Source organism: Temnothorax americanus, unplaced genomic scaffold (assembly GCF_048541705.1).
Source record: "Temnothorax americanus isolate GAGA-0224 unplaced genomic scaffold, ASM4854170v1 Scaffold3, whole genome shotgun sequence".
Classification (NCBI taxonomy): domain Eukaryota; kingdom Metazoa; phylum Arthropoda; class Insecta; order Hymenoptera; family Formicidae; genus Temnothorax; species Temnothorax americanus.
In genome coordinates this window covers 6,937,143-6,965,080 of record NW_027509442.1, presented here as the reverse complement: position 1 = coordinate 6,965,080, position 27,938 = coordinate 6,937,143, and the positions used below count along the sequence as shown (strand labels likewise).

Genomic DNA, 27,938 nt, shown 5'->3' with positions numbered 1-27,938 from the left:
AAAAATACAGAGATTTTTTCTGTATAAATTTTGTACGCTAGAGCCAAATTATCGTTATAAATTCGAGATCCTGTCATCTAACTGTCATTCGGCCTGTCAAAAATCTTTCAATTGCACGCAAAAAGCTGTAATTCTCAAAATACTTAAAAGAATAAGAGGCCAATTTGTGACGAGTTATCAACGCGGTTCGAAATCCTGTCAGGGTTGTTTCAAATGTTAGAACATAGATTTAAGGAGCAAAACTTAAATAACTAATGGTATTGTAATAATAATTGCAATGATATAATGACAATTGCGGCAAACATTTCTTGCAATGTAGAATCGAATGTAATAGAATATGATCTTGTCGAACATCACGCAGCGCGATAACGACAGTTTCAAAATAGAGAAGCCATTTTATTTCCTTAACTATTCAATTATAGGCAATTAGTTTTTTTAATTTCTTCGATATCGCGCATTGTATCAATGCGGATATTTCGATAATATCATGATACATACATACGTACTTTGATAATACCGGTCAATTGAGATATCGTCACTCTCAAAATTTCAAGGTCTCGATAATGAAAGATAACATCAAATTCAACGGACTTGGCACCACAGGTATTCATACGTTCGATAAAAAGTTCCGCTTTTAGTTGTTTATGGTGGTAATAATTTTATTTTTGTAGTTTAAGTTATAAAAAACGCAGCGTTTTTTGAAAGAAAAACTCTGCGCAACGCTTCTCTTTTCTCGCTTATCAGAACAAGAATAAAAAATCAATAATTCGGTATTTAAAATTTAAAGTTACCCATAAGCATTTAATTTAAAAAGCTGTAAAAACCCTTTCGGTAAGAATAATATAACACTATGTATGTTGAATTATAACTACAGTCAACGCACAATTCTAATGTTTCTGCAGTTATTGTCTTCTTAGCCCTAGCGAACATCTCGGCGCACCAATTAAACTGCGAATCCTCTCATGCTATAGTATTTTCATACCGCGAAAAGATTAATGATAAAATATTTTTTCACAGTCGCTATCTAATCAAGAGTTGCCTTGACATCGTAACTAATCCATTTTATTCCCACATTCAAATTATCTCTTTTTATCTATAATAAGTATAAGTTATATGATGAAATCTCTCGATAAAATCAAATTTAACGACCCGAAATTAAATCCTCAATATCGGGGGAGTCCTAATTTCCTTACATCACGTATACAGTTCGTAAAACTTATCAATTCGTAACTGATTATATTCACACAAACATATTTCACATTTTGTAGCCCAAACGGGGAACAATTACTCTGCAGGCAACAATTCTTTTGTCTGATAATTCGTATAAATTCTCTCTTCCGGACTTCAGGGAAGAATATATTTTTCCAAGACTGTAGCAGTTATAAGGGACATTCTCTATAGCTGAAAGCCCCGGAAATTCAAGAGCTCTGCACAAAAAATTATAGTAAATTTTATAATTTAAACTAGTCAATATATAACAAAATCAATAGGTATGATAAAATACTTTTATTCTTTTTGATATTCTTATTATTGATATAATATTTAATAACTTTGCGAAATTAAAGAAATAAAACGAAAAAAATTTGTATATATTACATGTATAAATATAATTATACATAATATATAATATATAATATATAATATAATAATATATATATAATAATATAATAATATATAATATATAATTATACATAATTTTTACATAGTTATACATAAATTTATATTCTTAATAAAATATTTATAAACTAGAATATTATTACTTATTTGCGCCATGTATACATATATATATGTATATTATAACTTGGTGATAAAAATTATACATTTATTTATTTTTTATTTTTTTCTGGATTTTTGTACAAATTTATATACTGTGAGAATCCGCGAAAATTTTGTATCTATAAGGGTTCCAAAAAAAATAAATACGGCTCTGTTTTTAACAGATATGATAATCTGTCCTTGTGTCTTATGATAACGTGATTATAAAAGCCGACGTGCTTTAATTATTTAGTCAGTCATGTATTCAACTGACTAATTAGTGAGGTGTTAACAGGATATTTTTATATATATATTTTATACATACAATACGAAATTTGCCTTCTCTTTAAGAACCAATAGGTGACAGGCGATGAGGGGTGAGTAACACATTTTTCTAATAAAAACTGTAATCCCTGGTGGAAGAATATCTAAAAAATTTTCATATTTTCTCAGAATACTCAGAACTTTTCAGATTTTTTTAATACGAATTGGAACGTTTTCAGAAAAACCCAGAATAAATAAGAATAAAATATTTTTCGCTAATATATCTTTGCAGAAATCTGAATAAATATGAGAAAATCCGTGCACTTTATCAAAAATTTTCATACATACGGATACTGAAATATTTCAAAAATCTTCATCCAATTATTTATGAAAGTATCTAAGAAATTTCATATATTTTTTCAGAATTTGTCATGTACCAATTCTTGTAAAATTTTTTCACCAGGGATAATAAATCTTTTTTCACCGAGAGATACTTATATTATACATATATTATGACGGGATCATTTCGTATCCAAGCAGAACAGGGGGTGGTAATGATGTCAAAGTAACGCTGAAGTGGCGTTAAAGCAATGTTCAATAATCATTTTGGAACCATTTTGACGTCATCATGATTTTTTACTCTGCTTGAGTAAATTCAAATTTATATACACAAATAATTGACATTTTATCAATTACAATAATAGTTGACCAAATTTTAATCGGGCTGTTTTCTGTTCGATACAGGGAAATACCTAATCGCCATCGCCTTCTTGGCATGTTGGACCGTGATCACCGCGAATAAAGTACCGGATATCTTTAAGATTGAAAACGAACAATGTCCGCCAGTAGACACTTGTCCGCCAAAATTAATATCTCACGAAACGGATTGTGCTAAGTATTACGAATGCAAATACGGACAGAGGCAACTGCGCTCGTGTGCGGCTAATCTGTTCTTCAGTAAAAAATGGAGTGGTTGCGTCAATCGGGGGATTTCGGATTGTCCACGCCAGGACGAACAATGCCCACCAGTAGACACTTGCCCGCCAAAATTAATATCTCACGAAACGGATTGTGCTAAGTATTACGAATGCAAATACGGACAGAAGCAATTGCGCTTCTGTGCGCCTGGTCTGTTCTTCAGTCTAGGATGGCGTGGTTGCGTCAGTCGAGAGATTTCGGATTGTTTTGTAACCCCACCCCCGACCCCGCCACCGACCACCCCGACAACCCGTCCGACCTCACCTCCAACTCCACCTCCAACCCCACCTCCAACCCCGCCTCCAACTCAGCCCCCGGTTGATACATGTCCGCCGGTGGACACTTGCCCGCCAAAATTAATATCTCACGCGGATTGTGATAAGTATTACGAATGCAAATACGGACAGAAGCAATTGCGCTTCTGTGCGCCTGGTCTGTTCTTCAGTCTAGGATGGCGTGGTTGCGTCAGTCGAGAGATTTCGGATTGTCCTGTAACCCCACCCCCGACCCCGCCACCGACCACCCCGACAACCCGTCCGACCTCACCTCCAACTCCACCTCCAACCCCGCCCCCGGTTGATACATGTCCGCCGGTGGACACTTGCCCGCCAAAATTAATATCTCACGCGGATTGTGATAAGTATTACGAATGCAAATACGGACAGAAGCAATTGCGCTTCTGTGCGGCTGGTCTGTTCTTCAGTAAAAGATGGCGTGGTTGCGTTAGTCGGGAAATTTCGGATTGTGCTGTAACCCCATCTCCAACCCCACCGACCCCCCCGACCCCACCGACCCCCCCGACCCCACCAACCCCCCCGACCCCCCCGACCCCTGGCGAATGCAGACATGGCGATCTACTGCCGCACGAATGTGTATGTACTAAATTCTACGAATGCAAATATGGTCGCAAAGCTGTACGTGATTGTCCGGCCGGTCGGCATTTCAATCCTTCAACGAAGACTTGCGAAGTGGGAGATTGCAATACAACTCCGCCACCTCCGCCACCTCCGCCATCGTGCCAGGAAGGCGAATTTCTACCTCATGAGTGCCAATGCAATAAATACTACCAGTGCAAGAACGGTCGGAAGGCTCTGCGCGAATGCAACCAGGGTTGGCACTTCGACAATTCGACGCGGCGATGCATTCCGGGGAACTGCAACAATCCTCCTAAATCAAGGTGCGTGAACGGCGATGCAAAGAAACACGAATGTGGCTGTGATAAGTATTACAAATGCAATAATGATGAATGGCTCCTCGAACATTGCGTAGAGGGTCTACATTTTAGCGAGACTAAAAAAATATGCATGAATCCATTAGATGCGGGCTGCGACAAAAACGTGAAACCTAAACCTGGCGATTGCCCAAGGTCTAGTCCCTCAAAATGGGCTCACGAGTGCGACTGTAGATTATATTACCAGTGCGAAAGCGGAAAGAAGAAATTATATGACTGCAGTTGGGGCAACTACTTCAACATTGCTAATCTGAAATGCGATGTCGCGTCAAAGGTAAACTGTAAAAATAATTGGGACGACTGGGTATAGGTAAACTATCGATTTTGAAAAAAGCTGGACAACTGGATGTAGATAACCATCGATTTCAAAGGAAGCATGAAAAGGTTGAGAGTAACGAGAAGCAAATTGCATATTTGCTAAAACTATACTGCTGTATTTGTAGGAGTAGATAATTTTGTTAAGACATTTTAATAAATCTGATAATCTAAGATTGTGTTGAAATTCTCTTATTATTTCGATCTCCTGATAGCGTATACGACACACACAAATACATAATTTCTTACTTCCAATTCAAATAAAAAACATGGAAATGAAAAGAGGTCTCTCTCTCTCTCTCTCTCCCTCTCATCTCTTTCTCTTTATATGTATACAGGGAATTTCCCTAATGTTTTATTGACTTGGAACATCCTGATGTATATATAAAATTTGTCTCTCTTGATAATTTATAGCAAAGTATAAGTATAAAGATGTGTCATATACGTAAATCATTTTCTACGAAATAATCTCATTATCAGCGATTTACGATGCATCGTGTTATCACCAGAGATTAAATTACATATGTTTCAAGAAATAAGTATAACAAAAATTATCAATAAAAATTTTCTTTCTCCCAACTTTAACTCATGACCACCGCGAATCTTGTCACTCATCCTTAAATACATTCGCCCGGTTCATGGAATATATTTTATAATATATGTATATGCAAATATCTGTGTAAAAAAAAAAAATAAAGAGTTGAAGACACGTTTAGAGGAGCATTTCGATACCTGATGTGATATAGTAATCTAAAATCAAAACCTATCAGAAAAAACTCTGTTATTCGGTAAGTGTTCCTGATGGTAAATGGGACGAATACAAGGAATAATGGCGCGATTTTCTATAATAAGCTGCTCTCCTCCCACAATTTCTAACTAGTTATCACTAGATAACAAGATAACAGTCATTCCTGTTTTCGAACAATGATACTATCACTGATCATACATCGATCATCCTGATCCCTGCGCATGTGTTGAATTCCTCTTTGCCTACAAAATACGTTTTCGACGATGTCCTTTTCTCTCGATATGACACACAATAAGTTGTCTATTGTCCTTAAAAATCTACTGTCTGAATTTATCGAGTACTAGCAAATTATTAATGAAAAATAGCAACTTTACATATGGTATCTTTACTTATCGCGAAAAGTTATATTTCATTTCTCTTAAAATCATTTACGTAATAAATACTTGATAAAAAAAAAAGAATATTCATTGTCATAAATAAATCACGCCGTATAGATGATATTTTGATAATAACGTGTGAACATATCCTGCATATATCTTATAATACATTTACGTGAAAATTTCGATGATAAAGCTTGATCAAAGTAAAATTAGATTAAATCATGCCGCTATAACTTATCACATATACTGTATGTATCTAATAAATTATTTATGGACACAATTCGTACTTATGTATTATTCCGTTGAATAAAATTATTGTAAGAAAACTGGGTGTGTAAATATTTTTTTGATCCACTGTATGTATTTATTAATCTATAAGCGCATGACAAATTTTGTATTAAAATCTGTGTAAGCGAGCGAAAATTGCGTTCGCAAGTAAGTATTCAAAATAGTAGACTTAATAAACTGAAAAATAAAGTATCTTGAAGCAAACATAACTCTAATTAATATAAATTGTTTAGAATTATGTTGTAAATCTATAAAAATAAAAAAAAATACACAAAAGACATTTCAAGTGCGAAATAAATGCATCCTTATACATTTGATTTAAACATTGATTTAAAAATCTACAAAATGCTTTTCATTTCTTTTCATTTATGAAGACATTAAGACCGTATAGATTAAAAAAAAAAGGTCTGAAAACTATAGAGATATTGAATATTGAAAATAATATTTAGAGTCGGAGGTGCTGAGAGAAGAAGTCACGAATGAAACTTTTATAATATAGTTGGCGGCTAGCGAACACAAGATATTAATCGATTTTAAGATTAGTACGCTCAATTGTTATCGATAAAGCGAAAATTTGGAGATGTGACGTGTAAGATTAATATCACGAAAGCGATCTAAAGCGGGAACACATGAGTATTAAAACACGTTGTTATTCGTCGTAGTTCTAAAAAGCTCATCGTTTTATTAAGAATTCTATACCAAGATGCGACAACGTTTCATTGTCAGTTAACACGTGTCGCTTAGAGCAAGCCGATTTCAAGCGTTATTGATGCTCTTGACAGTAGAAGTTGACAAACACTTCTATATATAAATATTATATTGCATATAACGCGTATCAAGATATGTAGAATCTATGCAAATACAAATAAAGCAGTGGAAGATTTTCGAGTGTTATTATTATAGAATGCAGAGCATATACAAAAAGTATTTATGCACAAGTGAATATCATATACAAAAAACGCGGAGAACAACGTACCTACATAGCAATGTTGCAAAACACTTCTGCAATATCAGATACTGTAAAGTTCTATGCTGTAAAAAATGCCAAATTACGTTCATTCACATGAATCGTCAATATCGGAGCATAAAATATTTTTACTTTGCCGAAAATATTATTTTGGTAAAATGGGAGATAAGTGCGGAGATAACGCGGAGAACAAGATACTGACGGAGAGATACAAACCGGGGACAATAAAAAACAATTAATGATTTCATAATAATTTTAGAGGACCACAGATAAGCTTTATGAGTCTAAATCTTATTCGGTATCCAAGATGTATAAAAAGAAAAAGCTGAAAACAATTTATATATTATATTTGTATATTGCACGCAATTAATTGTACGTATATTTATCTCATATACATTTCTTTTTCATTATTATTCTTTATAAAACCTGAAGCGGGATTCCGTTAACTTTGGTATCGTTGCGCAGCTTTTTTACCTGCGTAACGATACCGTAATTAAAATCTGAAAAATATCTCGGCCGTGTATCGTGGAAAACTTTTCATTTATTTATATTAACGAGAATTAAAAAAAAAATGAAAACGATAAAAAAAGATAACGAATGAAATGTCATAGGATTATTTATTAATTCCTTCTATTTTCTATCTCAACTTCAACATTCCTCTCTAATGTCGCATCTAGGGTGCGTTCCAAAATATGCCGACAGTAATGAAAATTTATGAACTGGACCAATGAGCATCTAGCTAAAAGTTTTGACTACACTTTACGCTAGAGATTCACTAGTCCAGGCGGTCTTACGTTATGCATACGCAGCTATGCCATTTTGTGTGAGAGAGCCCTTAGGACCAATCCAGACAAAGGTTCTACCGGAATAAGGGGAGTCTAGTGTCCAGCGGCTCTCAAACAAAATTAATCCGAATTAAAGGCACTCGAAGGTAATATTTAATTTGTCGCGCAACAAATTTTTCAAACGTATTGATTATCTACAAAATAGAGGATTTCTAGAGACTCGAGAATTTTTCTATTCCGCAACCAATCAACACGCTTGTCAAAATTTGTCGAAAGACACATATCAAGCCCGAAGGTAGTTGACAATAGATTTTTTTATCGCTGAATTGACTGCACTAGTTCAGAGTGTATCTTTTTCCTTCCAATGTGGAGTAAAAAAAAAAAACTAGTGCAGTCAGTTCAGCAATAGAAAACTGACTCAATATTATCTGCAAAAAATTCCGTATTCCTTTTTCGCCTAATTAGAGGAATATTATAAAAAAATTTGTATTTTTTTCATATTTTATTTTTTTCTCAGCCGTTACGAGTTACGGTTAGGTCAGGGTGCATCCCCATGGAGAAAGAAATAGTGGAACGGAATTAAAACGGAATTACTTTGATTGGTTAATACTCCATCTTGAGAGTTCCCACCTGGAAATTAGCCAATCAGAGTGATTCCGTTTTAATTCCGTTCCGCTATTTTCTCTCTCCATGGAGATGCAGCCTTAAGCTGGATTCAGACAGGACGCGTCAAGCGTCAAGCAGCGAGCAGCAACCACGCAGCGAGGCGATATTTTCTACGCCACTGCTGATATCGCGTCCCGTCTGAACCAGACTTAAGAGTATACACCAATCAAATTCACGAATATTGCCAACAGTTGCAAAGCAGCAGCCAATGATCATGATGCACGAACATACACGAATATGGGAGCTTTCCAGCAAGCGACCCAAGTGAACACGAACGTCCGTTCCATCTTTCTTTTTTGACTGAGTAACAAAAGACACTTGTGTCGACTTGTGCCCGCTTGCTGGAAAGCTCCCTACGTAGACCGAAATTTCTTTAGGTTATTTCTCTGGATCGAACTGAATCGGACGACGCATCGAACATATACTTTTCCAATGTATTCATTACGAGAAAGGAAAAGTACCTTTTTCATTATTCATCAATGTATCAATTACACACATCTGATCGCATCCCGATATTCTCTCTCCTTATGGAACACGTGTAGATGCCGGTCAATATCGGCATTACCGGCGCCATTTTGAAAGATTCGTTTTTCGAACGGCAAGTGCGTCGTGCGTCACATGTCAATACTCGCGCGCGTTGATCGCTTTGAACGTCTCGGCGTTTCTTCCTTTCCTCATTCTTGTTTCTTCTTTTATTCCAATGAGACCCACGACCCACCGTGGCCGTCGCGCATACAACGGCGAATGAATCGGGGGAAAAAAATCGGCATACACCGCTCGCACGGCTCCGCATCGTCGCGACATTGTTTCTCGCATAGGTGAGAAGCGTTGCGTTGATTCGAAAGAGAGATAGACGGAAAGTGGGAGAAGGAGAGAGCGCGGGAGAGCGAGAGAGCACGAGTTGCACGATAGGGTGAGAAGCGGTCGCGAGGAGAGGACGGAGAGAGAGAGACCGGCGGCCGGCGGGCGTGACGGCGCGTACGGCGCGCGACGTGTCGCGCGTATATTTTTTCCGTCGCGGATTTCAAAATATTCGTCGGCAAAACGGCTGCGGGTAAAAAGTTGGCCAAGAAGATGGCGGATACCGAGGAACTGGAGGTGAGTGGGTGCGCGTTATAGAGTGGAACGGGTGCACGCGGTGCACGGCGCGCGGCGGAATGTAAACGTCGCCGCGATTTTCGCGACATCGCGACGTGGGACCCGCGTCGCTTGGAAAAAAAATCGGTTTCGTCCCGTTGTCTTCCGTCTTCCGTCCGATTTCCCCAGCCCTGTCCCGGTGCTCCCCTCTCTCCCCGTTCCTTCGCGTTGTGCTGCAGCCCGCAGCCCGCAGCCCCCGCTCCGTGCCGGTACGACTTTACCTCGCTCTCGCTGGCACGCGTTCCCTCGTGCCTCGCGTTGTCGCACATCGCAGTCATCGCCCACGTCTGCACACGCCGACGCCACACGGCTGGCGCCTGCCCGCGGGTCGTCGACGGTTCGCGCGGACTCGCCTCGCGCTGGACGACGCACATTACTGGTAGATCGCAGCGACGGGCACGATCCCGAGAATGCGGGAGTAGATTCCGCGACCCGCCGACGATTCACGACTTACGACGCGTACCCGCGCGGAGATACCATGGGTAACCTCTAAAAGTCTCGCTTCACCCGCTTCGCCAGTTCACCTCCGTCGTCTGTTGTCGCACCGCCGTTTTTCCCCACGATGACGTTGCGCCCCCGCGAGTCGTATATTATACGTTGCCGCTCTGGATCTCGTTCGCGCGACTATCGAGATGCTCGCGCGTGCCGCCGAGTGATTTTTGTAAATACGGAAGTAAATTGGGCATGGGGGTTACAGGCGCGTGATGTTCATTGTTCCTTCGCGATTGGAGCAATCGCTCGCTTCATAACCCTCTTGAAAAGAATTTATAATGTACGAGTACCGTGACAATTTTTGTTGGAAAAAAAAAAAGAAAAAACGTGTTGATTTGCGGTAGCGCTTTCAACCACGTATACAACAAGATTTGTTACGATCACTCGTGAAAGATTGTACTAGGAGGATAATAAGGGGAGATACACGGAATGTTTTGATTGCAGAATATGGTATTAAGTTTTCGAGTGTCTGAGCTTCAGATGCTTCTTGGTTTCGCCGGTAGAAATAAGTCCGGCAGAAAGAACGAGTTGCAAGCGCGTGCATTGGAATTGTTGCGCTTAAGATCGCACCCAGCTATTCGACTCAAAATACGTGAATTGTATAAAACGATACAGTAAGTGGAAAAAAAAGAATACTTGCTTAACAGTGGAAAGCCTCGTAGTGAAATGTCCGCGGGAAACAATGCTTTTTTTTTTTTTACACGTTTGCAAGCGAGTAGTTGTGGTTACTCCGAATTCCAAAATTGGCAACAAATGAAACGGGGTCTGTTTTCGGTTGGTGCAGCGTGAGAATCTCGTGTGTACGTTTCTCACGTTTCAAAGTGTTTTCCCATTTACTGACACAAGTGATCGACACAAGTCTCGTTCTGTCTTCGTTACTCGTTGAACACCAAGAAAGATAGAACGACGTCGTCAGTGTCGACTTGTGTCGCTAAATGGGAAGCACCCAACGTATATGTAAACTTCTCGAACTAGCGCGGTCAATAGAAAACAGACCTATAAAAAGACCCGTTTGTTTTAGCCGAACTTCTTGCACGATTCGTCCTTTCTCCTTTTCTCTCCAGCGTGAAAAGAAAGAGAGAGGACAGATGAACCGTGCGAGAAGTTCCGCTAAAACGAACCTTAAAAGGCTTAAAAGAGAATCAGTCGCCATGTTAAGAAAGAGAGCGCGCTTTAGCAAGATCATTTTTGTTGTTGTTGTTCCAATTGTGAAAGGAAATCTTTTCCAGGGCAGACCAAATGTCAACCCATCAAATGTATGGACAAACTGGTAGTTCCTCTGAGCCACAAATAGACCAAAATATGCATAACAGAAATTATTATTCCACAAGGTACTTGTATAATTTTTTTCATTGGTATACTTTCATTTAGATATATATGCATTCAAAAAATGAGAATGTGCGCGTCTGATGAAATATATATTTAAAGACAAGCGATTAGCCAACAGCAACAACAACAACAAGCGTCAGTTTCTGCTGGAAAGGAATTGACTCCGGCGCATCAAGCATCTTTACCTCAGGCACCTAGGACCAATCCGGTATATCAGTCGACCGGTTACACTAGTGTAACGCCACAGGTGAGCAAAAATGTATTATTTCTTTGATATTAAATTTAATATCAGAGATCTTGCTGTTTATGAAAATTATATTGAAATATTGTTTTAAATTTTTTTTTTCAGCGTACTACAAATGCGGCGTATAATCCGTATCAGCAATCTGTTTACCCAACCAAAGTTTTACCGGGTCCAATAATGCAACCTACGAGCCAGTACCCGGTTCATCCAGATGTTAGGCTGAAGAAACTTCCATTTTTCGATTTATTAGGCGAATTATTGAAACCTTCTAGTTTAATGCCACAGGGATCGATAAGATTGCAAGAAAACACATTCTTGTTCCATTTGACGCCACAACAGGCGACGGACATTGCCAGCTCACGTGACTGTCGAACTGGCAGTAAAATGGATTACGTTGTACAGGTGTGTTGAAATCTCATGTATCGAATGTCGATTCTAAATCTTTACGGTAGAACGCGTAAACCTTACAAGGTAGATTTCATTTTAAAGTTAAGTTAGGTTAAGTTATTAGTGTATTTTTATGAATTTCATGCGTAATTTATTATAACTACAGGTACAAATGCGATTCTGTTTACAAGAAACATCATGCGAACAGGAAGATTATTTCCCTCCAAACATTGCGGTAAAAGTTAATGGGAAATTGTGTCCTTTGCCGGTAAGTCAAACCAGATATACGGATAGAGTTGCCACCTCTATACGGGTTTTAAAAGCTTATGTCTGGATTTTGGGTTTGACAATTGTTTCTCCGGATTGAGTGAAATGTAAAACATCTAATTTTTAATAAAATTAAAATAAATTTGAATAATTCCCTGAGTCAACATTGGAAACAAAACTGAGAAGGATGAAATTGGGATAAATGTTCTAAACTTAATATGTACCTTACAATTGCTGCATTCAACAGAGAAAGTAGCTTAGTGAGCACTTAGTGATTATTGTCTGTAAGTGTTCTTTTAGATTCTTGCTAGATTTAAGAGAATATAACAATCAGGAACATTTAATGATCATTGTTTAATTATTTATATAATTTATATATTTTTTGTTTGTTAATTGTTAAGGATTTTATTTTATTTGAATCATTTTTTATTTTATGAAATTTTTTTTATATATTTTGACTTTTTTGTTGTGGCAATTTTTACTATAAAACACTTGATACACATTAACTTGTTTCTTTTTCTGTCTCTGGGTCAAAATTTGTCTAGGTGGCAACCCTATTAATACAGGGTATCCTACAATTCATGACTATAAATTTAATGACATATTCCTGAACAAAAAATAAGAGGAAAATGTCGAGACTGAAATACCTTTCAAATGGAAAAGCATTTACAGTAGACGAACCAAATAATATAAAGATCGTGCATTCAGGTACGGTACATCACACCGTGATAAAGATGTTCTTGCACCTTTGCTAATCCCTTCTGAGATTGAAGCAACATGTACAATAATGTTGAAGTTATTAACTGTTTTATTTAAACATACAAATTACACTGTACATGCTGGTAATTATAACAGCGTAAAAAATTGTTACAGGATATTAAACGTAATAAATATAAACTATCAATACTCATGGAATGTCACAGACAACTTCAAGAGCAAGAGCATCTACTGTGTTTCCCATTTGAAAAGTCTCGAGATTTTTGCCTGCGAATTTGTGTCTTATTTTTTACTCAGGAATATGATTATAATTGATATCGTTAAAATTACGGTCGCAAGTTGTGAGACATTCTGTACATTTCTTTTTCCATATTGTACGTATAAACACAAATTTTAATTTTGAATTAAAATAATAAGATAAATTTAATTATTTAAATGTAAAGAAAATTTTTTAATTTTTTACTCAACGAATATACAATAGTATATTGTTATTTGCACGTAAATAAACTCGTAAATCTTTGTAGAAAACAAATATTAAAAATTGTGGCAATATATATATATATTTTTTTTTTTCAGAATCCTATACCTACTAATAAACCAAGTGTAGAGCCGAAGAGACCACCGCGACCTATTAATATTAGTCCCTTGGTAAAATTGTCGCCTACTGTTGGAAATGAGATTCGTGTCACATGGTCTGCTGATTATGGTAGGCGATACGCAATTGCGGTATACCTCGTCAGGAAGTTATCTAGCGCGGAATTACTCAGTAGATTAAAAAATAGAGGCGTAAGACACTCCGACTACACTAGAGGATTAAGTAAGTAATTTTTCACCGTAAACGGTATTACAATAGTAGCAAAAGAATTTTTATCATAGAAATATGAATTAATTTACAGTTAAGGAAAAATTGAACGAAGATGCGGATAGTGAAATAGCTACCACGTCACTGAGGGTATCGTTAGCCTGTCCTTTGGGAAAGATGAGGATGAGTACGCCGTGTCGTGCGTCGACGTGTTCTCATTTGCAATGTTTCGATGCTTCTTTGTTTCTTCAAATGAATGAACGAAAACCTACTTGGAACTGCCCAGTCTGTGACAAGCCGGCGCTTTACGATAATCTTGTAATTGATGGATACTTTCAAGAAGTTCTTAATTCAAATAAGTTATTGCCAGACGTGAATGAAATTCAATTACTTCAAGATGGTTCGTGGGAGAATTTAGTACTAAAAAAGGAAAAGGATAAAGATAAGGAAAAAATTGAAGCAAAACCTGCGGCTGATTCACGGGACAATAGTAAAATTGATGTAGACACAGTGGATTTAGGTAAGAGGAAAATACTTGTTAGAATATTGCAAAAGCTTAACAGGTCTAGCAAATACTCTGTAATACTTTATATGTAGTACTCTGTAGTATTTAATAGAACCCAACAATACTTTGAATAAAATTATAAATTTTTGAAGTTTGTACGAATTTAAATCAAGACACGTGATACATATCACTGAGCTTGGAATTATTAATGTAAAAAAATAAATTTTTAGAGTATGTATGAAAAAAAAATTAATATAAGATAAAAATTTTTGAAACTGATCCAAGTGATATTACATTTTATAGATTCTATTTGTTTTTTTAATCTATGGTTTTTTTGGTGGTTGAATTACTTTTTAATCTTATATCGGACAATAAGTGCTACGGATAATACAATATTTCATTTATTTGTTCAGATGAAAGCAATCCTCCGGCACCAAAGGAGAAGAAACGTGCTGTTGTTATCGATTTAATATCGGATAGTGATGATGATGACGAAGATAATACGCCGACTCAAAGTACAAAGAAACCAGCTAGTGGCATTTCATCGCCAAAGAAATCGCAGACCAGCTCCATTAGTAGTACAAGTGAATCGCCAGAATTGATGATAATCGATTTAGAATAAAGGATTGTTTGATATGAGACATATATTACGGAATTTATAAAAAAAATTATTTTTTTTTTAAAGAACTCGACAATCTTGTTTCCTTCGTCCATAAATTCAGTTGAAAGCTCTGCATGCTATATTAATTAATTACTTTCGAGGAAGTTTAAAATAAATAGAGACTTTCATTTATTGTAACTTTAATAACGTTGCATTCCCATATACAAATACAATTCACATATTTTATTCAATCTCATTTGGCAAACAATGTAGTGCCAAATTTGAGTCTGATGAGACTGCAATAAGCGAGTATTTTATTTTTGATTGATCATGTAATGTGATTACTATGGAATAATTATGTAAATGAAAATAAAGTTATCTTCATTTTTTCGTAGCATAAACTTCTCATTAACCTCGACGTGAAATCTTGCGTATACAAACTACCAAATTCATATTTTATTTTTCATTTAATTTTCGTTACGTTCGTTACATAAGTTCAACACATGAAAGATACGTTTAATAATGCTTATTTTCTTCATACCTCGGTCGAAAGTACGTACTTTCGTCCCTAATAGCAAGGACGAAAGTTTAACATTTACTCCCTGTGAAAAGTACACGCGCGCTCTCTATAACTTTAAACCGTAACGCCCTTTAACCTTAAAAATAGTCATCAATATTGTTCTGTCAATATGTCATCTGATGAATCCGTAGACGAGGAAGAAGTTATACGAAATTTCGATGCAGAAGCGCGATTGATAATAAATACAGATACGTTGCCAAAGAAGTCTGTTGATCGATACAATCTTGTTTACGACACGTATAAAAAGTGGCAGATAGAACACAAAACTTCACTGTCAAACTGTGAAGAAAATAATTTGGTTGTGTATTTTAAGGACCTATCTAAAAAATTAAAGCCGTCAACTTTATGAAGTGTTTGGTCAATTTTGAAAAGCACATTAAATTCAAGAGACAATGTTAACATAGGTAATTTTCTTAACTTGAAAGCTAATAGAATTAATTTATTTTTACAAAATATGACAAGACGACTCTTGGAATGTATTTGATGCCTGCCCCCCCGACCAGCGGCACTCGCTTCGCTCGTGCCGCAAATGTCGGGGGCAGGCATCAAAAACATGCTTATTAACATTTAAAGTTAAAAAAAGTAAAATTAATAACGTACTTTCGACCGGCTATGAAGAAAAATCGTATACACTACGCGGGCCAAAAGTTGAAATCTCGGTCCTGCTCGTCATGATGCCCTCGGCTTCGCCTCGGGGCATCATGACGCGCAGGGCCGAAAATTCAACTTTCGGCCCTTGTAATGTAATATACTATTTAATGAGGATTAAAATTACTTGGTCTCATATTGCAGTTATATTGAATTATGGTATCAAGCAAAAAAAATCATGTAAATTTTTTTCTTACATTATATGTCAAAATAAATCCGTTTCTTGCGTGTCACCATTTGCAATAGTATATACATAAGTAGTTAAATTTATCGAAAACTCTTATTAATTAGCTACTTGACTCCTACGTTATTAAATAAACATAATTAATTTATATCTGTCTTATATTAATAAACATATAAATTATAATTGATCAAGATTTACTTCTATTTAAATATTTTAAAAATTTTATGTCTGAAGAAATTAATATATTTTGACGTATAATGCGAAGAAAAATTCGCGCAATTTTAATATGTTATAATGCAATGTAACCGCTAAGGAATTGTAGCTTTAATAAATAGATCTGTTCTTTATCGCCGAACTCTATATTTTTTACTTCTATTTTTTTATTTTTAACGCATACATATATTATTTTGAGTGCAGAAAATGTAACATAATGCAAGTATAAAGAACAGATCTACTTGCGTAAACTATAGTGTAATCTTATAATTTTTATGATATTTAAGATTTTAAATGAAAAAGAATACATAATTATCGAATGATTACACCGGAAAGTTCTTGCTTTTCAATTGGCATTATTAATTTCCTCTTGTGCTAATCGAGTGAATACCCTGCTGATGTCTGACAATATATTAACCAACAACCATGTTTACTTAGTAAGAAACGTTTTAAAAGATTGAAAAATTATTTTCGTGGATGAATTATATGGGAAAGTATAAATTCTTTGAGGAGAGAAATGTAGAGGGAAGGTATCGAACGTGTTCAATGGAATACGTACGACATAACACACCATTGCTCTTTACACGCGAATTACTTTATACGTGCCATGATAGTTAATCCTCATTCATCAAACTCCCATTGTGTCCCGGTGGTGGATACATATAATTGCGTATTGATATACTAGTATGTTTTTCGTCCACAGGTTCTCGCGTGTCGTACAGACTAGGTGCTTGACATATTATGCTTAGCGTGCCACCGATACACGCAAATGTAAATACCCAAAGAAAGAATCTGTCCAAAACCATAGCTACGAATTTCCAATCTTCTATGACCTACGAGAACGAATGAATATTTCTAATATAAGTGATCAAATTCAATATTGTTAAGATTCTTGATAGATAATTATTATATTACGAGAAAGTGCGTAGAAAAATATAAAAATGAGTATATTAGAAGGTGTGATTTACCTCATTATCTTTATCTGCATCTTTTATATGTTGAGCAATGAAACGTACACCTTTGAGAGCTGATATGACATCTGGGGATAAATGTTTTGGCATAATGTTTTCGCTGTCAGTAACTGAAATAATATTTATTGTTAGTCAATATATTTTATAAGATTAATCTTAATTTTTTTCTTTTTATACTCAACATCCTATTCAACAGAGTTAGGGTGTTCGATTATTATTTTACTGTGTGTGTGTGTGTGTGTGTGTGTGTGTGTGTGATGCAGATTACATATTAAATATTTATAATATACGTGTGTATATACTATATGTACGTTTTTACTATATTGCAGTAATGTATGATTGTGTATAATAAACAAATTGAGTGATTTCTTATTTCGAAGAATTAATTATCCATTGAATATCGCCAGCACAAACATTATGAAAAAATACGCGCAAGAATTAAGGGATAGAGATTATTTTCTAACAAATAACAGAAGTATTACCTGATGCATGCGGTACGTGTCGTGCATCGTCATCTCTAATACTTTTATATGTTGAAGTAACACTTTCGAACGCGTCGGGGCTTCCTTTCAGTTCCAAAGGATAATCACTTACACTGTCATGAAAAAAATTCCAAGTGTTAAAAGATTAAATATCTTTAACAAAGAAAAAGAACTGGCATTACCTGTAATCTATTTCATTTGTGTATGCACTATCCATATAAGCGTCATCGTATTCTGGTGTAGAATACGGCGTGCGACGCATCATCAATACTCTCGGCATCCAATTCAGAAACATATGTCTTACCCATGGCGACATATTATGCGTGGAAGGAGATCTATGACAAGAATAATTCTACGTTGGATTTTATTCACTAAGGGCTAATATAATAAATATTAATTAATTTACGCAACTGTATTTCTGCGCTAGCAGTCATTGAGCCCAATAAAATTCGGATTAGAAAACTTAATTCTGATTAAAAATTTAGGGGAAAATCTCGTGTGTATTTCTCTAAAACTCCAAAGTAATTTTTTATCTTTAATAAAATGTTTACCCCCACCTGAGATATTAAAATTAATAAATAAATTAAATACATCTTATTTATTTTCTTAATCACATTTATATGTAAATAGATACTTTTTTCACTTAAAATATTTTCCAGATATTCATTTCCAAGTTAGATCATGTATACAAGATAGTATTTGTGAAACAGAAGTACAAATCAATTGATGTTTCTAAAATATGTAAAATACATTATGACCTACCGGAAGTGTACGTTTAAGACGCAGACGGTGATCCAAATAGACAGGGTAACTAAAATCATGGTGAACAACAGATATTTTCCAAGCAAAGGTACAGCTAATGACGTTGGCGGAATAATCTCGGCTAAGAGCAAGAAGAACACCGTCAATGAGAGAAGGATGGAAGAGCATAATGATACCTGCACAAAAAATGCGAAGTAATAACAAATATATTTTGTGATGGTTAAAATATAATTAAGTATTTTCTATACTGTCGAATTTATGACTATTTCGTTGAGGTGACGTTTCCATATTTGTGATATATGGACCGAAATGCGTTAACAAATGTTACGATTAAGAATTAAGGAAAAAATTTTCCCATAAAAAAATGTATATATAATAGCATGACGTAATGTATAATGTATTAATGGCTCCTCAAATAATGTACCTACTTTTTCACCGGAATCACTGGGTAGATAAAAAACCAGCACCGTTAAAAATGTGATGCCAACGCAGGGGATAATAAGATTAACAGTATAAAATAGAGTTTTTCTTCTCATTGTAATATTGAATGTGATATCTGAAATTAAGCGATAATTATGATTATCCGGATTAGCTTCTAGACAAAATAATTTTAAATTGCTTCAACAACAAATAGCATAAGTAAGTGAATTGTTTTTACACTTTATATACAAAATTTAAAATTTTATTAAATCTTACCTGAGTAAGGTTCCTCACAGCATGGATAATATTCTTCGTTGCGTGCTGCTGGTACTTCCAGGATATCCCATTCCACGGATAGATAAAAATCGGTAAGGTCTATGCCGATCGCAACAATATTGCTACCAGGCTCCTGCTTCATGTGCTTCAGATCTACCTGCGGGAAAAGAACCTTACAAAATTTCGAAAAACGTCAAGACCAAAGCTATATAATCGAAAGTTACAAAAAACTTACATAGTGATTAAAACTTTTATTTATTATAATATTTACATATCATAAAAGACGAAATAAAAAATTATGAACAGATATAAAATTAAAATTGGTACATCTCTACTTATATATACATTTATAAAAAAAAAATCATTGAAATAATTAAGAATATAAATTATAATTAAATTAAAATTACATAAATAAATTATTTTTAAAAACGAATTTATAAGATATAAAAAAAATCGTAAGATGTTTTTTAAATAGAGATTTTTATCTCGAACTTTGCTTAAAGTTATCTTACATTTAGTTGAACTTTTCCAATCTTACGTTTCATTACTGTTTAATTTTAACTTTAGTGAAGTAAAATCTACTTTAGATTAGAATATGATTTTGTCATTTTTACCCCAATAAAGTTTGTTTGATGAACACTCTATTATAAACACACTTAATTACTTGAAGCTTCGATACTTTCATTTCAACTATTTCAAGAGAAGTTTTATTTTAAACTGTTCAAAGAATCTTTGATTGAGAGAGTTCGGTTGTTCTAGGATATTCTGCATTGCTTATATACACGAATATTCATTGTTATAACCTGAGCGCCATTGTAAGTCCACGAGCCGAATTTCATAATACACGATTGCTCATCAAACGGGAAATATTCCACGTTGATCTCGCAGGACGACTTATAAATGGCCGGTGGTTTCCAGAATACTTCACCAGTGTATTTCAAAGTGGCCTTCGTCATTAACGTTACCTCATAATTTCCATCTGCACTGTGTAATAAAATAAGAAAGAGGATTAATTTAAAAATTGTTTTTTCACAGCGTCTCATTTTTTAACTCATTTTAAATTGATATTTATCAAATAAATATCTGCTTTCTCGAATTTTCATAAAATTTCAACGATAACGAATAAGTTCTCCTACTTTTATTTGGAAATCCTGCGACATAGAGATTATATTTTCATTTGATTCTATTAAAAAATGTTTTGCAATTTATACTTGTTGTATAGAACGATATCCGGAAGCCATATGTTCTCGGAAGGCACGTATAACATATCTATACCACCATACTCTTGTGGATCCCACTGTAATTTATAGTCAAACCATTTCTGCAAGAAACGAACAGATATTAGTTTGCTGATTGCCTGACTACAACGCTCGATTACTACTGCGTATAAGTGAAACAAGCTAATATACACTGACCTGCTCTACCCAGACGTTGGTCGTCATCACTTGGTTCTTTAGATTCTGCAAAGTCAAGCGTTAGTTATTAAAAATTCCACAAACTTCTTAAATATAATATAAAAATAGAAAGTTATATATATTTTATATTATACAAAATTATATAAAATATAATATTAAAAGTTGTATATTATACATATATATGTAAATAAGTTTTATTTATAATATAAATGTAATATAAATAGTAAAGTAAATAAAATTATAGCAAAATATTGTGCTGAGTTCTAAAATACTAGCATAGCAAGTTATATCAATCTGTATACCATTTCTATTAATTGCGACAGCTTTAATCCCAGCCAAACCGTTAGAGTCTCAGTATTATTAATCACAGGACGTATCAATCTATTATAATTGGACAGTAAATCGTCGTAGAGTCTCTTCGTATCAGGATTCGCTTCGAAAACAACTCTGTTTCCTGCGTAAAAGAATATTTATTAATATATCGTTTTAACATCTATTTCTTTTTTTCTTTGAAATAATATTTGTGTTAAAATAATAAGTTGAATTATATAATTATGTAAAAACTAAAATTTGGCTTAATTAAGAGACTAAATCTTTATAGATTTAATAAATCTTAGACTTATATATTATCGGAAATAAGCAGATTGTTTCATAATTGTACTTAATTACAAAATAATGTAAAGTGACTTAGATTATTTCATATCTTGTTTTGGTAATTAAAAATTGCTCAATTTAAAATTTTTTTTGAAAAAATATAAAAAATTGATTCTAACAACATGTTTATATATTTTGTCCTTTTTTTTTTAAATATAATTACTTATTCATAAGTGAAAGACTCTATCTCAGAATTCTTCTTTCGCATTTACATAATAGAAATAAAAAAAGTAATAAAAACATATATGTATAGAGTAAAAGCATACAGCAATAGAAAAAGTAACAAGAAAATGAAATAGAAATAAAATGCGTTTTTACACTAGAATTAATACGTTAATAAGTTTTTTTTATGTTTTTGGAAAATAAAAATTTCGGAGTTTAATATTCTTTCTAAAATAACTCCCTCTTAGTTCTAGTTAAAATGTGTGTGTGTGTGTGTGTGTGTGTGTGTGTGTGTTAAGAAATATTTATTTTCTTTAATAATTTTTAACGAAATATGCTTAAAATATTTATCTAGACACGCTAATTTCTTTCTCACTAATAAAATGTTATGATTATCCAATGTAATAATATAAAGGTACATAAAAAATTTATATAATTTTCCCATATTTATATAAACAAAAGACTAGTAATCACTCTCACTGTCAATCTAATAATCACTCGCCCTAATTAACAGGATAAGAATTATTGTTCGTTATACGATTATTCGTTCTGTCGATGGATCTGATGGATTATTTCATCTGATAGTAGATAGCCAAACGAGCTCACCGTAAACGATACTGACGACATTGAGCAAAACTGTGAGCACCGTTGTCCGCATTTTCGGCGCTGTTTACAAATGCGTGCAAAGGTAGGACACTCGCGAGCACTCTCTACGGTAGGCTCTCACCCTTTGGCACATGTATCTTAGCGATAGTTTTACGTAAGAGGTGTAAAAAAAGCCGAGAAGGCAGGATAACAAAACACTTAGCGTGCTGAACGGTGGCGCGCGATCGGCGAAACGTTGGGGCGGCCAGCATCCCACTGGTCCACGATCGATATCCCAACTCGTCGCCATGACGCTCGCGCCGTCTGCTCAGGGCGCGACTTGTTCTACTGGCGTGCAGGGGTGGTTCGCGCCTGCCTGCATCTGCGCGCTTTATACGAAGACGAAAACGCGGAAATCGAGGAGATCACGAACCCGAAATGCATTCCATTGAGAGAGAAAAAGAGAGAGAGAAAAATAGAGAGAGAAAAAGAGAGAGGAGGGGAGGGGAGAGAGAGCTTTTACGTCAAGAATTGAAGCCTATATACATAATTTCGGCGAGTTCGATTTCCGATGCTATGAGTTTGCGAAAAAGAATTTTACATCAATCGCCATTTTTCCATAAATAAATATTGGGATTTATTTATGGCGTGTTTATGATAATAAAAAGTGACTTCGATAAAATAATATTACATTTTATATCTCTCTATCGTTTGTATGCTTAAGGAAAATACTTATATATATATATATAATAATTAAAAAGTTTAATTAAAATGTATTATTTCTACTTAAAGTATCATTTATATACTTATCTAAATTTTTTTTAAAAGATAAATATTAAGTAATAATATTAATAATAATAAAATAACAATTTTATGTAATGTAATTTAGTATTGACATTTTTTGCAACAAATTAAAATAAAAAATTTTTATGGAAATTAAGTTTTAAAAACATAAATAATTATTAAAATTGTAATCTTTGTTAAATTTCAAACAAACTTTGCAAACTTATAATATTTAAAGATTAGTTATTAGAGATATTTAACTCGTTTTCAAATTAATCATGCGATGGAGGAAAGGTATTTTGATAGGTGTAAAACATCGAATATGTATATTTAATTGTCACTGAGAAAAATAATGTTGATATCGATTCTCAAATGAATCCACCTTAACGATGAAATACCGATGCACGTGTGGAGTAAGTGATGCCTTGTGCCTTACGGTCATATCCCTCTCTTCGTACTCCTGTTCGCCCGACCATACTGCTTGCACTAATATGGAAATATGTCACGAGAAACGTAAACGTCCGCAGAACCGACGATTAGCGTGAAATAAATCGATTTGTGGCATCGGGTAACATTGCCAAATCGCGTCGAAAGTCGCACGCCAAGTGAATCGGACATGAGAAATAATCCATTTGAATTTATCAAGATCCGCGCCGTTTAATGTCCGGCTGGATAAATTCCTTAAAAGCTACCTGTCGGGGAACGTCCCCATTCGGAGGAACCGCGGAGCGAATCGTTCTCGAAAACGAGGATCCCTCCAGTTGAGATGCGACTTTCGTTTAACATTCCGCAGAGTCGACGCAGATTTGTGTTCATAATACCGCCGAATAACGCGTCGTATTTCCTCCAAAAGAGGGTGCAATTATGGCGCAACATCTATCTTAAGTGGTGCATAATGCAGTGGTGTCCTCGGACGCCATGCTGTCTGGAAGGCTCGTCTGTGTATCCAAAACTGACCGATCAACGGATATGTTTGACATTATACTGACGCAAGAGGCTCTTGGAGAACGCAAAATTAACTCATTTATCCCATATTATATTCATGTATAATATTCATGCGTAATATTACGTACATGTAATATTTGTTTATTAAAATCGTGATTCTTTGATGGCAATAAATTTGAATTACATGTGCATTTTCGAGGAAGAAGAGGAGGAGGAAGAAAAAGAGGATGGACACAGATGTTGAGATAGGATGATGAAAGTACTTTAATGCTTCAGGTACTTGCTCATCTACTTACACCATTGTTAAAACGAGCAAGGAAGGTTCTTCCTCACTTCTGCAAATACGTATATGGACGCGTATATGCATGTGTGCGTGATACTCTCATTAGTTTCTGCATTATATGCAGCTTTGACCGTAATTTATAAGCAACATATTATCCAACAAGTATGCTTGACCAATATTGGTTTCTATGATAATATTTCTTCAAAGTTTATGAAGATATTTTTCTAGTAAAAAAGAAGAATATTCATACAATTTTTCTTGAAAGAATTTTATATAAATATTTTACGACAGAAGTAGAGTACTATTATTCCAACACATTATAACCGTGTTAGAATACCAAATAAAGTATTTTTAACGTATTTTCAACGTTACTTTACTTATTATGCGAAAGTATTTAAAAAAAGATAATATAAACATTCTTATATTAAAATTATATCTTTTTGTACAAAAATTTAATTTAAATTTTGTCTTCTAATTACAATAATTTCAAGTAAATTTTGTTGGAAAATTTTTATATGCAAATATCACGAAAATATATAATATTAAAAATTACAAAATGACAATCCGGATTTTTAATACAAAATTATAAATAAAAATATGCCTATATATGTTTTCTTTCTCTTGTATAATCTTTGTTCGTATTTTGTATACAAAGAAAAAAAATTAAAAAATAATTTTTACATTGTTTTTTTTTTTTAATCCAAAAGTGAAGTTTGAGGAAATAAGAAAAACCTCATGTATAATCTATATATATAAAGGAAGATGTCCTGACTGACTGACTCATGCATCAACGCCCAGTCCAAACCCCTGAACCGAATTTTTACCAAAAGTATATGAAATAGGGGTAGAATTTTCCGGGGAGTGTCACTATGTGTATAGTTATTTGTTACCGATTTTCTGGAAACCGGTTTTTTTAATTTTCAATTTTCTTATGCTTACGCAGTAATTTATAAATGTAATAATCATAAATAAAATATAATTATGTATAATTATATTATATAGATGATTATATTATATATAAACTTGTATAATCTAACCGCAATTTTATACTTTTTGTAATTATTATTTAATCATTCTTTTTATTGTTTTTTCTATATATATATATATATATATATGGACATATTTTATATATATATATAATTATATAGAAAAAAAATTTTCCGAGGGCAGATGACCTCTCCATTGATATATACTTTCGGATTAATCAAAGAATTAAGTTAAAGTTAATCACGAATAGTGAATGACACTATGTGTGTAATATTAATTTGATGGTCGAGAAAATTTACGACCAGGATCTTATATGAAACAACGTCGCAAAAAAGTGACGTTCCTCGAAGTCGCGGCGGTGGACCGGTCATGACGGGGACGTGCGATCGACGGGCGCGATTATCGATCAAGGATACGTAAACACACACGTACGCCGGGCCGAGGTACTTAGCGTATGTTTGTTTAGTGCCTTTTACGGATATATCCGTGTGACGTCGCCTGTATTAGGCAGGGGCCAGTGTCTGGCACGTAGTTGAGAGTCCTGCGGCGCCGTGCTTCGAGAGGGTCATTTATAACTGTTATCGTGAAACTTACTAGCCCACTTACTACCCTCCGCTGTCTGTTCCCTTCTCTGTCGCGCACGGGAAGCATAGTCGTAGCAGAAGCAGTAGCAGCAGCAGCACCAGCCATTCCATCACGGTTTCTTTTATCTATCGGTCGTGTATATCGCGACCAACGGACACTGCCACTCTGAGTAACGACACTTCTGGACGCGATCGATGGATCGCGTGCACTCCGGTTCGCTTTTATAATTTCTGCATTTTGCCGGATCACCGGCGATTCAGAACGTTTAACGTTAATCTACGATCGACGTCGATTATTTCGTCAGTATTGCTATATACTAACGTTAGGTACTAGCATTAATGGTTTATTTCACGCAACACAAATTTTGCTAATATATGTTCTAAATCTAGGAGATAATTAAACATACAGAAAAAAAAGAGAACTCGAAAGTTAGTCAAGCGTTAATATATGCGTATATGTATAACTAATATAGATAATATAAATAGTAAAGTTTTTACTAGAATGTACATATTGGATTAAATAAGTTCCGTTTTACTTAACAAACTGAATTTTTATATTCAAGAACGTTGTTTACAGTATAAGATACTAATTCGTAAATATTATTTTCTTAATTATTTTTTAATTATTCTTTTAATTATTTTTTTCTATACATACGAAGAGATTATACAAGAGAAAGAAAATATATATATGTGGACATACCCTATATATAATTATACATACAAAATTTTTTCTCGAGGACAGATGATGACCTGCGTTGATATTTTCGAATTAATCAGAGAATTGAGTTAATCATTAAAGTTAGCCATAAATATCGGATGACACTATGCGTGAAATATTAACTCGAGCCCATTTACTATTTGCAACAGATAGAATAATTAAATATTGTAGGTAATACTGCACGGAGAGAATTTTCTCTCAATATTTACCCTAAAATCATGGTAGTTGCGAGACAACATGTACCACCAAGAATTTTATGTGCGAGCTATTCCGATTAATATCTACCATAATAAAAAATATTAATATCTATTACATTAAAATATAAAATATGTTTGATTAATTTTACTAAAATATATCTAGGAAATCTCAATAATTTTTCAAAATTTACCAATTTGCTTGATAATTTTTATCACATTGTTTGTAAAATATGTTTTGTATATTTTAAAAATTCCTTGGTTGCCAAGTTGTCCCAAGTTAAGTGAATTCTCAGAAAAAATGATTCAGTAATTATGTATAGCGGAATTTATTTGTGCATCAACTCAATATGTCAAAAGTAATATAATTAATCCAATGCAGTGCATTGAAATAAAATATGTTAACTATAAGGTTAATCTATCGCGAACATGCAGCGCCGTTAATGGATAATAATCCATAATAATCGATCGAGAAATAAAAGCGTGTTTGCTTACAATTTCCATAATTTTCCCGCGGCTTGTCTCTAAAGAGCCAATAACCGCCTAAAGTATATGTGTACTTTAATTACTAAAGATAATTACGTCATCATAAGGGCTGTTGAGGAACAGAGGTTTACTATGATAATAGAGTATATCCAATATCTTGCTGAGTTATGCAGCGTGCGCGATACTGCTATTATATATACTTCATATATACCACCACAGCCATATACCGTGTATGTACGGACCGTTACACCTAAGTTTATCATCTAAATTATTTTTTAAATGTAAAAATATAGAAACTTAAATAAAAATAAAATTAACACTGCGGGATAGACATAATTTAAATTATCATAAACGATGGCATGATCTGTCGTTTTATTATACATCTTCGTCGCACAATGTGAACTTTATTTTATATATATATTAGTTATATAAATTATATAATTTTAATTTTATTAATAATTACATTATTTTATTTTATTATATTTTATTATATAAATTCTACATATGTAAGTAAAGAATCAAGAGTGGATAATTTTATATATCTCGAGCACATCTGATTTTTGAAAACACAAGCAATTGTCGATTCGTTTCATTATACATATGTATACATCGATATAACTCTCTCTCTCTCTCGCCTGTAACTTTTATCTCATTCGAGAGGTATATCCAGGGGTATCCTACTCCGATTAAACATTTTCCCGCGATCAGCACGAACAATCATTCCGACGAACTCGCGTTATTTCGCGCA

At 34.3% G+C, this 27,938-nt stretch overlaps 3 protein-coding genes across 7 annotated transcripts in view; 2 read left to right on the top strand and 1 right to left on the bottom strand.

Annotated features, from left to right (window-relative positions):
- Positions 1-1,864: 1,864 nt before the first annotated feature.
- On the top strand, positions 1,865-4,471 carry LOC143900404 (uncharacterized). Its single transcript, XM_077411700.1, has 3 exons — positions 1,865-2,132; positions 2,764-4,174; positions 4,315-4,471. The coding sequence occupies exons 1-3, from the start codon at positions 2,126-2,128 to the stop codon at positions 4,343-4,345; spliced, it is 1,449 nt and encodes a 482-aa protein (XP_077267826.1). The 5' UTR covers positions 1,865-2,125; the 3' UTR covers positions 4,346-4,471.
- Positions 4,472-8,989: 4,518 nt separating this feature from the next.
- Positions 8,990-15,259, top strand: Su(var)2-10 (E3 SUMO-protein ligase Su(var)2-10). Of its 4 annotated transcripts, none has more exons than XM_077411366.1 (9): positions 8,990-9,195; positions 10,451-10,620; positions 11,236-11,337; positions 11,435-11,582; positions 11,685-11,981; positions 12,133-12,234; positions 13,527-13,767; positions 13,847-14,272; positions 14,671-15,259. In XM_077411366.1, the coding sequence occupies exons 2-9, from the start codon at positions 10,454-10,456 to the stop codon at positions 14,877-14,879; spliced, it is 1,692 nt and encodes a 563-aa protein (XP_077267492.1). In that variant the 5' UTR covers positions 8,990-9,195; positions 10,451-10,453; the 3' UTR covers positions 14,880-15,259. The 4 variants fall into 4 exon arrangements, with proteins under 4 accessions (XP_077267492.1, XP_077267489.1, XP_077267491.1 ...); XM_077411363.1 differs by lacking the exon at positions 8,990-9,195 and adding an exon at positions 9,231-9,475; XM_077411365.1 differs by lacking the exon at positions 8,990-9,195 and adding an exon at positions 9,758-9,893.
- Positions 15,260-15,306: 47 nt separating this feature from the next.
- Nachrbeta2 (nicotinic acetylcholine receptor beta2) overlaps positions 15,307-27,938 on the bottom strand; it is an 84,135-nt gene continuing 71,503 nt past the window's right edge. Inside the window, exons 1-12 of one of the 2 annotated variants that reach the window (XM_077411367.1) lie at positions 22,232-22,516; positions 21,112-21,263; positions 20,810-20,854; positions 20,606-20,715; positions 20,198-20,378; positions 19,395-19,551; positions 19,127-19,254; positions 18,699-18,874; positions 18,119-18,271; positions 17,937-18,049; positions 17,452-17,564; positions 15,307-17,316 (exon numbers count right to left, since the gene is read on the bottom strand). In XM_077411367.1, coding sequence (XP_077267493.1) covers positions 17,098-17,316; positions 17,452-17,564; positions 17,937-18,049; positions 18,119-18,271; positions 18,699-18,874; positions 19,127-19,254; positions 19,395-19,551; positions 20,198-20,378; positions 20,606-20,715; positions 20,810-20,854; positions 21,112-21,263; positions 22,232-22,283 — 1,599 coding nt within the window. In that variant the 5' untranslated portion in view covers positions 22,284-22,516 and the 3' untranslated portion in view covers positions 15,307-17,097. Of the gene's footprint in view, positions 17,317-17,451; positions 17,565-17,936; positions 18,050-18,118; positions 18,272-18,698; positions 18,875-19,126; positions 19,255-19,394; positions 19,552-20,197; positions 20,379-20,605; positions 20,716-20,809; positions 20,855-21,111; positions 21,264-22,231; positions 22,517-27,938 lie in introns of those variants that run through there. The other variant, XM_077411368.1, reaches the window with a different exon arrangement.

Bases quoted from the DNA above. Each gene is read 5' to 3' on its own strand.
- LOC143900404 (XM_077411700.1), top strand. The intron at 4,175-4,314 runs GTGCGTGAACGG...TGAATCCATTAG, and splicing joins AACAATCCTCCTAAATCAAG to ATGCGGGCTGCGACAAAAAC.